General features: G+C 35.1%; 1 protein-coding gene across 2 annotated transcripts in view; it reads right to left on the bottom strand.

Moving 5' to 3' along the window:
• Klhl1 (kelch like family member 1) overlaps positions 1–16647 on the bottom strand; it is a 416934-nt gene that overhangs the window by 139671 nt on the left and 260616 nt on the right. For both annotated transcript variants that reach the window (XM_060391518.1, XM_060391519.1), the window contains exon 5: positions 14583–14795. In XM_060391518.1, the coding sequence (XP_060247501.1) occupies positions 14583–14795 (213 nt within the window). The remainder of the gene's footprint in view (positions 1–14582; positions 14796–16647) is intronic.

Raw genomic sequence — 16647 nt, forward strand, 5'->3', positions numbered from 1 at the left:
GTCCTCTCCAGCTCTTACTATTTCCCACTTCTTACATAAAATTCCATTCACTCTGCCTGTCAGTTGGCCACCAGGCTCAGTATCTGCTTTCACAGTCTGTTGCTCTTCTTGTGGAACTCCTGTCCCCTCCAGGTCTTTCTGTCTCTTCCTTCTTTCACAAGATTCCCTGTACTCTGACCAAAGTTTGTCAATGAGTCTTCTTTAGCTTCTTGAGGTGTACACAGTAAACTCAAGTTCTGTTTCAGCAGAGAAACAGATTTTCAATAATTTTTTCCAAAGCAATCTATAGGAGAGTTTAAGGAAAAGGCATAGGGAGAAAAGAGGGAGGGTTGGTGAGACTGGGAGGAGACGAGGAGACGAGGGAGGGGGCTACAAATGGGGCTACAAATGAGTAAATTGTAATACATAAATATATAAATAAAATTAAATTTAATAAAAAGAAGCTTTAATTTTGATAGAGAAAAATAAATAAGCAGATACAATACATTATAATACAATGTACAGTAGTAGCTTTAAGAGTCTGGGGTAAGGTGAAACAGCAACATAGAGTGTATATATATTCACAAAGATGATGCCAAGCCCCAGAGAGACTCCTACTGCTTTTTTTAAAAAATAAATTATCATCTTCCACAAACAAGGCAATATCAGATCCAGATGTGAAACTGGTAGTAATTGAAACTTTAGCTTTAAAAAATGCAAACGCACAGTGTAAAAGTGTTCGTAGACCTTTGAAAACTTGGTAAACACCTATGGATAAATGGATTAGAACTACTTCTGACAATAACTATGTAATTGTACAAGCAATTCCCAGCAATCTTAGATAATAAAGTTTGACTGTAGGACATCAGGTCATTTGAAAAGGGATTATAGGCAAGGCATCCCCAAATACTTCTCTAGAAGAGCTCAGCCTTCCAGGATTTGTAGAAGGTGTGATGAGGATAGTCATTGAACTAATGAATGCAGATCATCAAAAGATATTCAAGGTAATCTGTTACCAATGGGATCAGCAAAAATTATTTGAGGGCAAAACCATTAACCTCCATTTATCATTTTGATACATACAAACTTACTTTTTCAGTAAAAACTCCAAGAAAGGAAAATGATTGAGATTTATTACCCATTGCAAAGAAAGTAACAAGCCTACTGAAGACATTGTACATCCATTATATTAAAGGAGTAGCTGTTAGCCACAGCATATATAATTTTTATAGATATTAAAAATGGTAGGCTGAGCAGATGATTCAGTTGTTAAGAACACTTACCACTCTTTTAGGGGACCATGGTTCAGTCATTACTACTCTTGTCAACGTTATGCCTAGATCACGAGACCCCCAAAAGGTCACCAGGAACCTGAGTCTGATATAAACACACAAAGGTCTTTATTCAAACTTGAGCTTGGGTCATCAATCGTTCCTGACTCAGCAAATTCAGAAAGAGCAGCCCAGAGTCTAAGAAGGGCAGAGTTTTGGGCAAAACAGCAATCGGGGAATTCCAAGCCTTGGCATTACAGAACTTGGTAAGAGGGGAGTGGGTAGAGGTAGATTGACCTTTAAGCTGATTGGTTCAGGCCACTTGGCCAAACCATAAGGGGGAAACAGGCTACTAAAAAGGCACATCTTGACCTGGGCGAGGCCCAGAACTATGTGTGTACTTTTATTTCACTGGTTGCCTCCAGGTGCAGGGCCTTATTATTCTTGCCGAGTTCCTCCTGTGATTTTTCACTTGCCAGTTTCCTTCTGTGGGCTTTTTAGTTCCTGCTGGGAGAACTTGGATCACCTAAATGACAGGTCCATTTAAAATGGTGCCTGAAAAACAAGATGGTATTCTGTTCTTGTTCTCTCAGTCAGGTGCCCTCAAGACAGGGAATTCAGTGTCTTCTTCTCGCTTCCAGGAACAACTGCACTAATGTGCATATTTATACACATGTGCACAAACACACAATATTAAAAAAACATAAAAAAATTTAAAAAATTAAATATTTAGCCAGATTATGACTTATAGCCTACAGGAAAGATACTTTCAATTTAAAAAATAAAATTACTTTTCTATTTACAATAATTGAAGTTAGAGCAATTAATGCTGACAGTTAAGAATATAAGCAACTGTAACCCATGCACTTGAGGAGGCAGAGGCAGTCAATCTCTGTGAGTTTGAAGCCAGCCTTGTCTACAAAGCAAGTTTAGACAGCCAAGGTTACACAGAGAAACTGTCTTAAAAACAAGCACACAAATAAATATTTAATCAAAATGACATTAAAAACAAACTCTGAACTCAAAGGGGCTCACAGAGACTAACCCACAAACCAGAGAGCATCCATTGAGTAGTCTAGCTCCCACCCCATTCCACACACAGACATATTCTAACAGATATACAGCTTGGTCCTCATATGAGACCTCTAACATTAGGTCATCAGGTCAGGGCCTGTCTCTGACTCTCTTGCCTGCTCTGTGATCTCTTCCCAATAACGGGGATGCCTTGTTTACCCTCAATAAAAGAAGATATATCCAGTCCTACTTGACATGTCAAGGCAGGTGAAAACCCATGGGAGATCTCCCCTTCTCTGAAAAGAAGAGAGAGAGGAGGAGAAGGGAGCTAGAGGGACTAGGAGGAAGGGAGGGAGGAGAAGTTCCTACTGGAATGTAAAGTCAGTGAATATGTTAAAATACATAAATAATACTACTCCTAGGCATATATCCAAAAGATGTTCAAATACACAACAGGACATTTGCTCAACCATGTTTGTATCAGCTTTATACGTAATAGCCAGAACCTGGAAACAACCCAGATGTCCATCAATGAAGGAATGCATAAAGAAATTGTGGTACTTTTACACAATGGAATATTACTCAGCAATTAAAAACAAGGAAATCATGAATTTTCCAGGCAAATGGTGGGATCTAGAAAAAAAAATCATTCTGAGTGAGATATCCCAGGAGCAGAAATAGACACATGGTATATACTCACTTATAAGTGGGTACTAGACCTATAAGATAGGATAAACATACTTAAATATGTAAACCTAAAAAAGATAAACGAGAAAGAGATCTAGGGGTAAGATCATCAAACCTCATCTAGAAAGACCACGGGGATGGACATTGGAAGTAGGAGAAAACAAGTAACAGGAGAGTAGCCTACCACAGAAGGCAACTGAAAGACTCTACCTAGCAGTCTATCAAAGCAGATGCTAAGACCCATAACCAAGCCTTCGGCAGAGGGTAAGGAATCATATGAAGGAAGGAGGAATTACTGTAACCTAGAGAGGACAGGAAGCCCCACAAGATCTAAATATATCTGGGCACAGGGGTCTTCTTTGAGACTGTTTATCCAACCAAGTACCATGAGTGGATATAACCTACAACCCCTGCTCAGACATAGCCCATAGCCCATAGCCCATAGCTCAGTTTCCAAGTGGGTTCCCCAGTAAGGGGGACAGGAATTGTTTCTTACATGAACTTAATGTCTGACTCATTGAGATTCCCTGACCCCCCTAGGGAGGAGCAGCCTTGCTAGGCCACAGATAAGGACATTGCAACCATCCTGAAGATACCTGATAAGCAAGGGCCAGATGGAAGGAGAGGAGGACACCCCCTCTCAGTGAACTCGGAAGGGGGCAGGGAGGAGATGGGGGAGGGAGGGAGGGGAGAATTGGAAGGGAAAGAGGGAGAAGGCTACAGCTGGGATATAAGTGAATGTATAAAATTATTTAAAAATAAAAATATTTTAAAAATAATAAATAAATAAATATGCAAACAAACAACAGCAAAAAACAAAACAAAAGATATATATTTAATTAAAGGATGAGATGAAATTCTATTACAATTTTACCAATCTAGAGACACTGTCATTATCCATAAACATTAATCAGCATTTAATTTTCCAGTGTAAATTGTAATATTTTACTAACTGAACAAATTAAGATATAAGCTAAATAATGTAGCCATAATTTCAATCGATGTAACTCTCAACAGAGTTATGTTTGCTATGATAAACAATATCTATGTGGGTGTTACTTCATGAAGAAAAACTTACATTTGGGAATTTTGCTTCAGATGTTTTCCATAGATAGGAAGATAGATGTTAGATAGTTAGGTAGATAGATAGATAGATAGATAGATAGATAGATAGATAGATAGATAGATAGATAGATGGTAGTATAAATTATATCTCAGGAACAAAAAATAGTCCACGGGAATGAAACCAAGTAGAATTGCATATAATGATATCTATTTAAAATATATTGTTTGTTAACATTGTTTTCTTAAGACATGTTTCTTGTTAACTCTTCATGATTCTATTTAGCTGCCTTTCTGTCTACCAATTTAATGGTCATCTATGTATGTTCACCTCCACTTCTCCTTATCCATTCTCTTTTTCGTAAAATACAAACAAGTTTCCTTCCTCTTCATGAATTCAGAAAACTGTTGATTACAGATTTTCCCTAACTTATCAACACCATGACTCCATAAGAGCTGTAACTGTAACTTTGAAGAGTATTAAGAATCTGTGGATCAATTATTTTAAGCTTATCTTTCACTAGGTAGACTCTTTAGTTGTATTTTAAATGGTATAATTGTTTCCAATTTTCCTTCATTGGGTGTCCAATAATTATTATTTTTTTCTCTCCCCCATCAGTCTTCATTAGTTCCTGTCCTTTTCCTTGACTTTGGTGGTGGAAAATTCTGAAAAAGAAAATCTAGTTCCCATGCTAACAATGTTTAGCTTTGTCTAGTGAATGACAAATCTAAGTAGAAGGCATAAGTTTGAGAAAGATGGAACTATTTCTTTCTTATTACTCACACAATCTTCCCATTTTGGCCTTGCTCAGGTAGGATTCTCTGTCTCTCTGTCTCTGTCTCTCTCTTCTCTTCCTTTCAGCATCAGTTCCAAGTAGTTACTTGGATAGTGATGTAAATTTGTGCTCATCTCCTCTATTCATAACTGGTAGGAGCTTGTGCAGGTCTAATTCATGTGTTCATCAGTGATGTAGTCATCCACCGCCTTTGAGGTAGATGTTGGTTAAAACAGAGACTGACAACTATGCAAAGACTAAGGTAATAGAGAATGATTAGCCCTCAGTTGGGCATCTGCATCACACTTTCTCCTCTCAAGGTTTAGGTGTCATTGTGCAGGAGGTGGAGAAGAAGAAAGAGGAAGAAAAAGTTTAAAAGCTAGAGTTAGTGTATGAATACAAAGATATAGTACCTCTGGATACAGTAGGGAAGTGGCCTATATGAAGTCACAATGACTATGGCAGTTATGACATATATAAGCAAAAACCAGACTTATAAGTACATTTTCAGTGCAATTATTTTCATGATTCCTTCTTCCTAATAATTTGTAAATTTGGATATTATTGTTCTTTCAGCTGTATAACTAACAAATATTCTTTGCCACTCTCTGGGCCTCCTTTTTACTCAACTGGCTGTTTTTTTGTTTTTGTTTTTGTTTGTTTGTTTATTCATCTTGCGTATATTAGAGTATTTCACTGTTACATAAATCACAAAAGAAACAACATATATACTAAAATATTAATACAGGAGAACAACTTTAGACATTTAAAAGTGTAGTTGATGGTTTAAAACATACATATTGATATTAATTGTAATTGATTATTCAATAAAGTTTTTTCAGCCTGTGCCTATAATAAAGAAAATGATGCCTCTGTATTTATTTAGGAGGTAGATATAATCACTGGTAAGCACTTAGTGAATAACAATTATGTAATCATAACTTTAAAAAATGTCTGTAAGTAATTATAAATTATTTAACTTTTGGGAAAAACTGTTCAACTTAATCCATCAAAAGTAGATTTAAGTTAATATAATCTTGTTTCTTATTTAATATGTAGATTGACCATTTGAGGTTTACACCATCTTTCCTAATCTGAATATCAACATTACATGTATACTTCAAAATGTGCCAAATATAATGAAATTAATTCAAATGAGTGCCTTTTACAATTATTTTAATCTGTTTGGATTTTGTGTGGATTTTAAGATGTCATTTAAAACTGAGTATCCTTTATTCTTTTTCAGCTATTTCAATGAGTTATTAACTTGAAGTTATAAGATTTAGTCAGCTTTCATTTCACTCTTGAGATTTCAACTGTCATTTGATAATATCAAATCTTGAGTTACTGTCATTAAGTTACAGTTGATCACATGGAGAGGAGGTGTGCTTCAGAGTTTCAGGAGGGTTGCAGCACAAAATTGATGTCTACACAGGAAACAATAAATTCACATTCATTAGAATATGTAATTATGTATTTCCTGTATTGAATATTAATTCCAATAAGTTTTCTTACTGTTTTTATGTTGCGAATAAGACACTTGCTTTCATTTGACATTTCCATCTGCATAGGCATTTTAATTTTCTCTTACGCTTTTTATCCACCATTGTCCTCTCTATTCCCCTATTTCTTCTTCCTGTCTCCTTTCCTCTCCACCAAATAATCTCCACTAGATATTTTTTAATTTTTAATTGTTTTTTAATTGGTAACAATTTATTCTCTTTGTATCCAAGCTGTAGCCTCCTCCCTTGTCTCTTTCCACTCCTTCCCTCTTCTCCTCTCATCCCCCTCCCCAAGTCCACTGATAGTGAGGTCCTCCTCCCCTTCCATCTGACCCTCGCCTATCAGGTCTCATCAGGGCTGACTGCATTATCTTCCTCATGGCCTGGTAAGGCTGCTCCCCCCAACCCCTTAAAGGGGAGGTGATCAAAGAGCCAGCCACTGAGTTCATGTCAGAGACAGTCCCTGTTCCCATTACTAGGGAACCCACTTGGATACTGGGCTGCCATGGGCTACATCTCTCCAGTGGTTCTAGGTTATATCCATTCATGGTCCTTGGTTGATTCATCAGTCTCAGAAAAGACCCCTGCGCCCAGGTTTTTTGGTTCTGTTGATCTCCTTTGGGGGCTCCTGTCTTCTCCATGTCTTTCTATCTCTCCTTTTAATAGATTATTTACAACCCATGCATACCACTCATTTTTCTTGCTTATTTTTATTTAAAAACATTTATCAAATTCTTAAATATTATCACAAAGTTCTTCATAGTCTACATTTTGATTATTATTGAAGTAACATCTTTCAATTTGACATCATGTAAGAATATTCCACTTAAATATAATAATGCTCTATATTCTTAATTCTTTTGACAGTTGTTATGTTTGACATATACTGGAACATTTTGTGTCACTTTTACTGAGAATTATTACTATAATAAGTATTGGTAATGGTAGGAATATTTTAAGGAAGAAATTTAATGGGCTTTAGACCAGGTTGGCTATATAATATTTTCCAGGCTAAGCTCTTAAAACACTGGCTGAATGACTAATAAAGTAAATTAATCAAATCTGTTTAAAAGCCATTCTTTTTATTCTTTTTTGTAATTTTTTAAAATTTCTTTTGATTATTACAGTTTATTCATTTTGAATCCCAGATGTAGCCCCCTCCGTCATCTACTCCCATTCCTACCCGCCTCCACTCTCATTCCCACCCTCCCTCCCTTTTCTACTCCATGCCCCTCCCAAGTCTATTGATAAGGGAGGTCCTTCTACCCTTTCTTCTTACCCTAGACTATCAAGTCTCATCAGGACTGGCTGTGTTGTCTTCCTTTGTGGCCTAGTACAACTTCACTACTCCAGGGGGAGGTGCTCAGAGATCCAGCCACTGAGTTCATGTCAGAGACAGCTCCTGCTCCCATTACTAGGGCAACTACTTGGATACTGAACTGCCATGGGCTACATCTGAGCAGTGGGTCTAGGTTATCTCCATGCATTGTCCTTGGACTTTTCCCAAGAGAAGCTATGGTAAGCTCTGTCAGTTCAGAGTACAGGAACCACCTTGAAGATTTTGCTACCTGACTTACAGGTACTTTCTCTCAAAGTCCCTGTCACTTCTTTGGTTTTCTGTCACCTGCTCCTTATATTCTGTGGCCAGTGTCTCATATGGGACAATAACTATTCTGGTTTCCAGGAGAGATCTGGATATGAACCTTTGGATATCCGAGTCGAGCAACAGTTTTCCATGTTGGTACAGTGGTACTTTGATGTTCTGAAGTGTTATCTTTTCAGATTTAAATCCTCCCTCATTTCAAAGTTAGTTACCAGTAATTATCATTTATGTAAACCTTCCCTGTTGAAATTTATATTTTCATATATGCCTGTGCTTGTGTTTCATTTGTTATGTAATAAATAAAGCCAAGTCTGCCAAATTTAGAGGCATTTCTATTCATTTATTTTTGCTAATTTTGTAGGCTACAAAAATGCTTGAGTCAGCAACGTGCCTGCAGCACATTTATGAAGACTTCATTTTGATATCCAGCACCCATGTGAAAATGAGAAATTATACATCTATAATTCTACAGAAGGCAGAGGCACAGATATAAGGTCCTTATATCACTGGCTAGCAAGTGGACAGTTGCTGAGCACCTAACTTTTTAGAAAATAGTAAATTAGGAGAAAAATGTGGAGAATTTTGGTAAATACAGAATCAACCTATGTATGTCACACACATGCATGCATGCTTATACTGACAAATATGGACATATTAAATTACAAACACATACACATACACTTTTTTTAAGAAAAAATAATCTTTATAGAATCCTAATTAAAAGGTCTAAGGATTGTTATGGCTTTTGTTTCGTTAGAAATGCTTTGCCATTTTTCTTGACTTTCTAAAATAATTATTGTATCCTTTTTTAATTTAAAAATACTATGCACAATATATATGATTAAATATTAATTTCCCTTTAATGTTTAATTGAGAAAAGTAATTGGTCTTGCATTGTATCGCCTCTTGGCATTATCTATAATATTTTAATATGTACAAAAGTGCTTATTATACAATTTAAGTTTTAAGTTAATTTGCTTTTCTTAGACTGAACTTTGTTTTGCTGATTTATCACTCTGGAAAAAATAATGCATTTTTTTTCACTTACCCAGTTTTTAAAATTTATATATAGTGCTTCTAGAAATGGACTTTGGGATTTGCACAAAATGAGGAGGTAAATTTCCTATTCAAGAAACAGCCTTAGATATTAGAAAAAGGGTTGATAAATCTGTGTGCTTTGTAAGTTACAACAAACTAGGATGTTATTACCTCCTGGAATGACTCATAATGAGATATTCTACTACCACCCCTTGCTCTCCTTCAAATCCATGTAATCTTTTCCTTCATTAAATGTTGATACACACACACACACATATATATCAACATATATTTCAACACATACATATGTATATTTTTATATCTTCCTTTATACTGACAATTTACAAATGTCACCTTGGCCTTTTGTCATTTCAATATGGTGGCTAGGATAAGTGGAATATGGAAAGAATACTTCTCTCTCCTTTTTCCATATATATATATATATATAGATAGATAGATATAGATATATATATATCCTTTCCCATATATTTGTGTATATATGTGTGTGTGTCATTGTTTGAATTTATGTACAATATCTACACATGGGTGCTCTTGGAGGCCAGGAAGGGTGTCAGATTCCCTGGACCTGTAGTTGTAAGGCAACTACTCTGGATGCTGTGAACTGAAACTGGGTTCTCTGAAGGAGGAGTAACGGTTTTTTACCACCAAGCCATCTCTCTTGGCCCTTGAAACTCACTGAACAGCCACATTAGAAAGTACTAACAAAATTTTAAAAAAAGAGCATCTATGTGTATGTTCTAACGTTTGCATGGTATTGTGAGTCAAACTAAAGACCCTGAGCATGATAAGCAGTCCAGTGCTGCGGCCCTATGCTTCTTGACATGTTTTAATATTTAAATGTACACAATGTAAATGAGTATTTATGTGCATAGTATAAAGTTGTGTTTTATGACACCAAATAAAAATCAGTGGAAAATTTGTTACAAAATATGAAACTATACTTTTTAATTTCAAACTGACATTTGATCACTCATATTATTGTAGAAAATTGAATAATATAAAAACAAAAATAATTGTGCTGGGTCTATCCTTTGTTTCATACATATTCATATAGTCAGCAAAATGCCTTAAATTTCCTATTTTTATATTTTTGTTAAATTTTATACTTTAGTGTACTTAAGAAAATTGTGAAAAGAGTAACATGTAACTCTTGATTTCTTAAAAATAATAGATGCATTCTTGGAAGAAAACTCATTTATCTGTTTCTTTCATTTTGCCATATCTTATGGTCTTTTTTAGTGTGGAGTCAAAAGTTGAATTTATTTCAATATAAACTGTTGCATTTCAAATCCTCATAAAAGAGCCATTTTTGTTTCTGAGATTTTCTGTCTTTTCTACTCTTCCAAAGCCATTTGGTCTATTATTGCTCTCATTTAAAAGTCATTCTCATTTTATTCTTCATGCCACATTAAAATAACATTTTATAATGATATGGGTTGATTCATAATTAATAGAAAAAATCAGAATGGATTTTCTTTTATGTGCATAAAAACTAAACACAGAAGCACCCAATACACTAAGTGATATAAAAGCATGATCGTGTAGAATACAAGGAAATATTTATTTTATTGCCACCTTAAGATGGCAATTGCCTTATAAAAATAGAATAGTGTTTATGGCATAACTAAACTATTGTTGTTATTAATCAGTCTTTTATCACTTTTTATTTGTGAAATATCTGTAATTGCTTTTATTAGTGTCTGTGTGTGTGTGTGTGTGTTTGTGTCTGTATCTACAGCTTAGGAGAACAAAAATGAGAGTTGAGTTAGAGACAGATGATAAGAGTTGATGATGATAAGCAAAAATAAGACTTTAATCAATATAAAGCAAAAGATAATGATTTTTGTAGTCTTCATGGGTTTACAAAAATTCCTAAGAACATGTGGTCTTTTCTTTAAACTATTAAGAAAGACTGAACGCATGAGTTTGTAACAGTTTGTTGTGCTGGCCTGTACATGATTTTAGCCCCTAAGTTAAATATTTCAGAGCATATTTCACATGTACCTAAAGAACTGTTTAATAAACTAAAGTAGTTATTTAATCAATTATTCATTCATTTCTATTTTGTGTTACTACCTTAAGAATTTAAGATATGTTGAATTTCAAATATGTAATGGTAGATGATTGAGATAAACTGGACAAAACAATTATCATTGCAAGGTTTTAGGAAAAATATGAGGAGAAATGTGTAAAACACTAGCTTCAAACTACTAAGTAATGCTAAATTAATGGTAATTTCATTAGTAAATTTTTCTTTTATTTGTCTCTATCTCAATTTAACTTTTACCTCTACATTTGTGTTTTCATATATGGGTGAATATGAACCGATACACATATATTCACATACAAACTAGATGAATGTAAACCTATGCGTAATGTGTAGTAGAGAACAAACAACCTGATAGGAGAATAATTTATTATTCAATGCGTCAATTTAATTAAGATATATTGAAAGAAATCTTTATGTATTTCTGACGTCATAAGAGTAAGCTAGAAGGCTGGGGAAGAAGACATGAGAAGGCACATTCACAGCCTTTTATAGTACTTCCCTCCTTTTCTCCAGTAAAGAATATCCCAGTATAAACAGGGAAAGCTTGAAGATTAAATAGTTGCCTCTAACACTGAACTTAAAATTTTTCTGTTTCAACTTTCCAAGTCCTAGTCCTGGCATTATAGGAAAGAGCTGAAGTGTCCAGCAAATTGTTGACAAAATTTGAATAAAACCCTGACATTTCAACCAGCAGAGAAAATGGGAATGTAAACTTGTACAACCACTTTCTAAATCAGTCTGGCACCTTTTCAGAAAATTCAGAATGGTACTACCTCAGAACCTAGCTATACCACTCCTGGGCATATATACAAAAGATGCTCAAATACACAACAAGAACATATACTCTCCTATGTTTATAGCAGCTTTATCTGCCAGAACCTGGGAACAGCCCAGATGCCCCTCAACTGAGGAATGGATACAGAAATTTTGGTAAATTTACACAATGGAATACTACGCAGCTATTAAAAAGACAAGGAAATTGTGAAAATTTCAGGCAAATAGATGGAACTAGAAAAATCATCCTGAGTGAGGTAACCTAGAACCAGAAAGACACACATAGTACATACTCACTTAGAAGCAGATATTAGCAATATAATATAGGATAAACATATGACAATCTACAGACCTAAAGAAGATAAACAACCCTAGGGAGAGATGCTTAATTCTCATTGAGAAAGGCAAACAGAATAGACAGCAGAAGTGGTAGAAAGGACAGGAGCCTACAACAGATGTCCTCTGAAAGATTCCTCCCATCAGGGGATCAAAGTAGATGCTGAGACTCATAGCCAAACTTTGGGAAGAGCACAGGAAGTCCCATGGAAGAAGAGGAAATTAAAAAAGACCCAGCAGGGACAGGAGCTCTTTAAGGAGACCAACAGAGGTAAAAATCTAGTGCAGGGGGTCCTGCAGAGACTGAAGCATCAACCAAGTACCATGCATGGAGAGGACCTAGATTCCCTGCTCAACTAGAGCTCATAGCAGCTCAGTCTCCATGTGGGTCTTCTAGTAAGGGGAGAAGGAGTAGTCTGTCTCTGAGATGAATCTTGTTTGCCTGCTTTTTGATCACCTTCTCCTGGGAAAGCAGCCCTAATAGGCCACAGGAAAAGAGAATCCAGGCAGTCCTGATGAGACCTGATAGACTAGGGTCAGGTAGCAGGGGAGGAGGGGCTTCCTTGTCAGTGGACTAGGTGAAGGAAGATGATGGGAGAAAGGGAGGATATTTGGGATGGGGAGGAGAAGTCAGAGGGGGCTACAACATGGATACAAAGTGAATACATTGTAAAAAAAAAAAGAATAAAAATTAAAAGAGAAAACATGTGAGTATTAGTGGGTAAATTTAAGAAAAAGAAAATCAGCGTATCATTCTTCATTGGCTAATGTCATTATTTGCTTTTACTGCCATTACTGAGGATGCAGTCTTTGAACATACCTAGTATCAAAGGGAAGAGAAAATGATTGGAAAAATCTAGTACTGGGAATCACAATGTATTCATTGTCTGCTTACATAAATACAGGTCTCATTTTCTTTAAAAAAACTTTGTGTCAAAGCAAGCTCTTATAATTGATTCAGAGAAAACATCCATAAAATTCAGTAACCCTGATTTTAGTTCCTAATTACTCTCCATAGCAAAATGAAAGACAGTTATTATTTTCAACTGTTTTGCAATTTTCTCATACGAATATTTAAAAATTCCCAATCTTAAGTCAACCATAAATTTTTACATACTGCTACCAGTTCATAGTTCCTTATTTCCCTGCTTTATTAACTACTTACCTTAAACTCTTCTTGATATATATATATATGTATGTGTATATCTACATATATACATATATATATACATACATATATATTGTGGTGGATTGTATGTAAAGAAATGTGATGAATGAATGATAAAAAATTTGTTATCCTTCAAGTGTACATTTACACATACATTTTCACATATGATTTCATTGTATTAATTCACTTTGAATTTGCTCTTCACAATAATAACAGAAATTATACACCTTAAGTTTAAAATGTTGTATATAGATCAATTTTTTACTGTTACAAAGCTGTGATAATAGATCACAGGTAGATCATATAAAACTAATGTTTGTTTTTTTTTTTTTTTCTTCACAAAATGAAACTCATAGGTTAGTGATATTTTAATTTCCATGGCTTGGTGTTTTTAAAGTACTGAGTATAAAAAATGATGTTCTAGTAAGATAAATGGTTAATTAAATATTTTGTTATTTCTGATACGATTTTAGTTGGAAAAGATTTTTGAATTGGAATTTATATCAAGGTTATGTCAACTATCAGAAAATCTTATTATTCTCTTTTTCACTTTGTCCTCTGGCCTCATAAAAAAATATATATAGTGATTTAGTTTTTTTTTTCCTTATCTCTAGTGAAAAAAGGTTCTATGCTGGATTCCATTGTTAATTCTGAACTGCCATTCAATTGATCTTAAATGTAAAGAATATATATATATGTATGTATACATGTATATATATATTATCTAAGGAATTATCATATTATTTTATTATAGATCAAATTTAAAGAGAGGATGACAACAGATGTTTAGAATGTAGTTAGGGGTTATGCTGGCTCAGTAAAGTAGTGGCTGTAAGTTCTCTTTCAAGGTCTGTGACTTCACTAGCCTGGAGTTGGCTAGGTTTCTAGTACCAGGTATGATCTCCCTCTTGCTGAACAAGGCTTAAGTTTGAAAGCTGTTATGTACAAATAACTGATAAACAAAAAAATAAATTATAGACACACTAATGGGAGTACATTTGTTATCTAATTGATTTTCAAAGACTTTTTGTGCATGTAATACATTAACACTTTTTGATTGTAAAACCAGCCCCAAATAAAAGTTTATCATATTGATAAAAGCAAGCCTGAATCTATATGCAGCCAAGATGATATTTAGATCCATGATCCTTCACTTATAACCTTTATGCCCTCTTACTTAATTTGAATACAGCACCTTATTAAACTCCCAAAATTCTGAATATTAATTTGAATTGTGTTTTCTTATGATGCAGTAATTTTTAGTATACCACACTTATTGAAGTAGAAGTACACAAAATTACCTGTGGTGGAAGCAGTGGCAATCTTATGAAGGCAAGGAGCATACTCAGGTCACCGCATCTCCGCTGCATGTCATACTTGACCCACATCATTAATGCATGGAAGATGGTCTCTTCATCGGGGACGTTTACATCGTCACTGGCCAGTAGTTTATGGAGCTCTTCAGCTGGAAGGAGTAAAAACTCTTGGTTTCTGATTACTTCCATTATGTTTTCCTGTGGAGAGAGAAAAAAAATCTTGGCATAAATTCTCCTTCACTCCTATGTGGCTGGCAAAGCATCTCAGATAGAAAATGTGAAAGGCAATCAATAACCTTTGTTCTCATTATAACATAATCCTTGAGACTCATCCTTCAGAAATAAGGAGCTGTTAAGAAGAAAGCATTGTAATTGTAATTGAAGTGTAAATGTATCTGAGACAGCAGAGATCTTGTAATAACTGGAGGATTATAACGCACATCTTTGTTATGCAGGCAGAATATATTCAGTGATTAAATGTTCAAGTTTCAAACGGACTGCTATGTAAGATTTAGCAAATATGAAGAGAATAACTTTTCACACTTTCAAAGGCTCAAATACACATACACAAATCAGAAAATGGCAATACAGTTACAAAGAGAAATAAGAAACAAGGTAGCTTTGTTGTTTATTAGAAAAGGAAGAAAGACAGCTGAGAAACCACAGAAGTCACAAAATCATCTGAGCTCTACTCACCACTTTCTCTTATAATTACCTCCTCCCATGCCAATCCATTTGGTATAATTTGTTTCTGTTAGAGTTTTTAATTTTTTATTATTCATTAATACAGTTTATTCTTGATTTTATTCAAGTCATAAATATTTTCAGCTGCATAGCACATAGGAAGACTTGGCTTTGAATTAGTTTCATTGTTTAAAAGGGCAGTCCCTAACCAATGGGATACCCCTGGATGATGTATAAGTAAGATTTGGAAGGTTCTTTCTAGATCTTCTCACTCAAAAATCTACAATAGCATTTTGGATGCTTTAAAAAGCCAACAGGAAAGACATTGGAAGCAGTAGAAAACAGGAAATAGGACAGGAGCTTACCACAGAGGGCCTCTGAAAGACTCTACCAAGCATTGTATAAAAACAGATAATGAGACTCATAAGTAAACTTTGGGCAGCTTGCAGGTAATCTTAGGAAAGAAGGAGGAGATAATACGACCTGGAGAGGAGAGGAGTTCCACAAGCATAGCAACAGAACCAAAATATCTTGGCACAGGGGTCTTTTCTGAGACTGATACTCCAACTAAGGACCACGTATTCATGCATGGAGATAACCTAGAACCCCTGCTCAAATGTAGCCCATGGCAGGCCAGTTTCCAAGTGGGTACCCTAGTAAGTGGAACAGGGACTATCTCTGACCTGAACTCAGTGGCTAGCTCTTTGACCATCTCCCATAAATGGAGGAACAGCCTTGCCAGGCCACAGAGGAGGTCAATGAAGCCTGTCCTAATGAGACCTGATAAGCTAGGGTCACATGGAAGGGAGGAGGACCTCCCCATCAGTCGACCTAGAAGCATAGGAGGAGATAAAGGAGGGAAGGTGGGGTTAGGAGGGAAAGAGGGAGGGGGCTACAGCTGGGATACAAAGTGAATAGGTGTAATTAATATAAAAATAAATTTTAATTTAAGAAAGGAAATAAAGAATTAAATAAATGAAATTAAGAAAATTACTTGCACTGATTAAAACAGAACTATTTAAGTTAACAATTTGAATTATCTTGTGTTGTTTGAAAAATATTAATGAGTTTAGTGTATTTTTATCAAATACACCTCTCTCTTCTCTGTTCTCCATCTATTGAAACATAGGTAACCTTTCAAGATCCCCATTGCTGGAGAAAAACTATTTTTTAGGTCCCAGTAGCCATCAAGTTTGGCTTAAGTTTTATTCCTATTTATTTTCATCTAGCATGTGTTTTTCTCCCAATTAATCTCCCTTTGTCTGCTCTAAACTTCTTTGTTAAATCTATAATGAAGCCAACATGGTTTTAAATGTGTGTGGCATCATCAAGATTTCCTTTTAAGGACTTTAAGTTTTTACAGTGT

This window comes from Meriones unguiculatus, chromosome 9 (assembly GCF_030254825.1).
Source record: "Meriones unguiculatus strain TT.TT164.6M chromosome 9, Bangor_MerUng_6.1, whole genome shotgun sequence".
NCBI lineage: Eukaryota > Metazoa > Chordata > Mammalia > Rodentia > Muridae > Meriones > Meriones unguiculatus.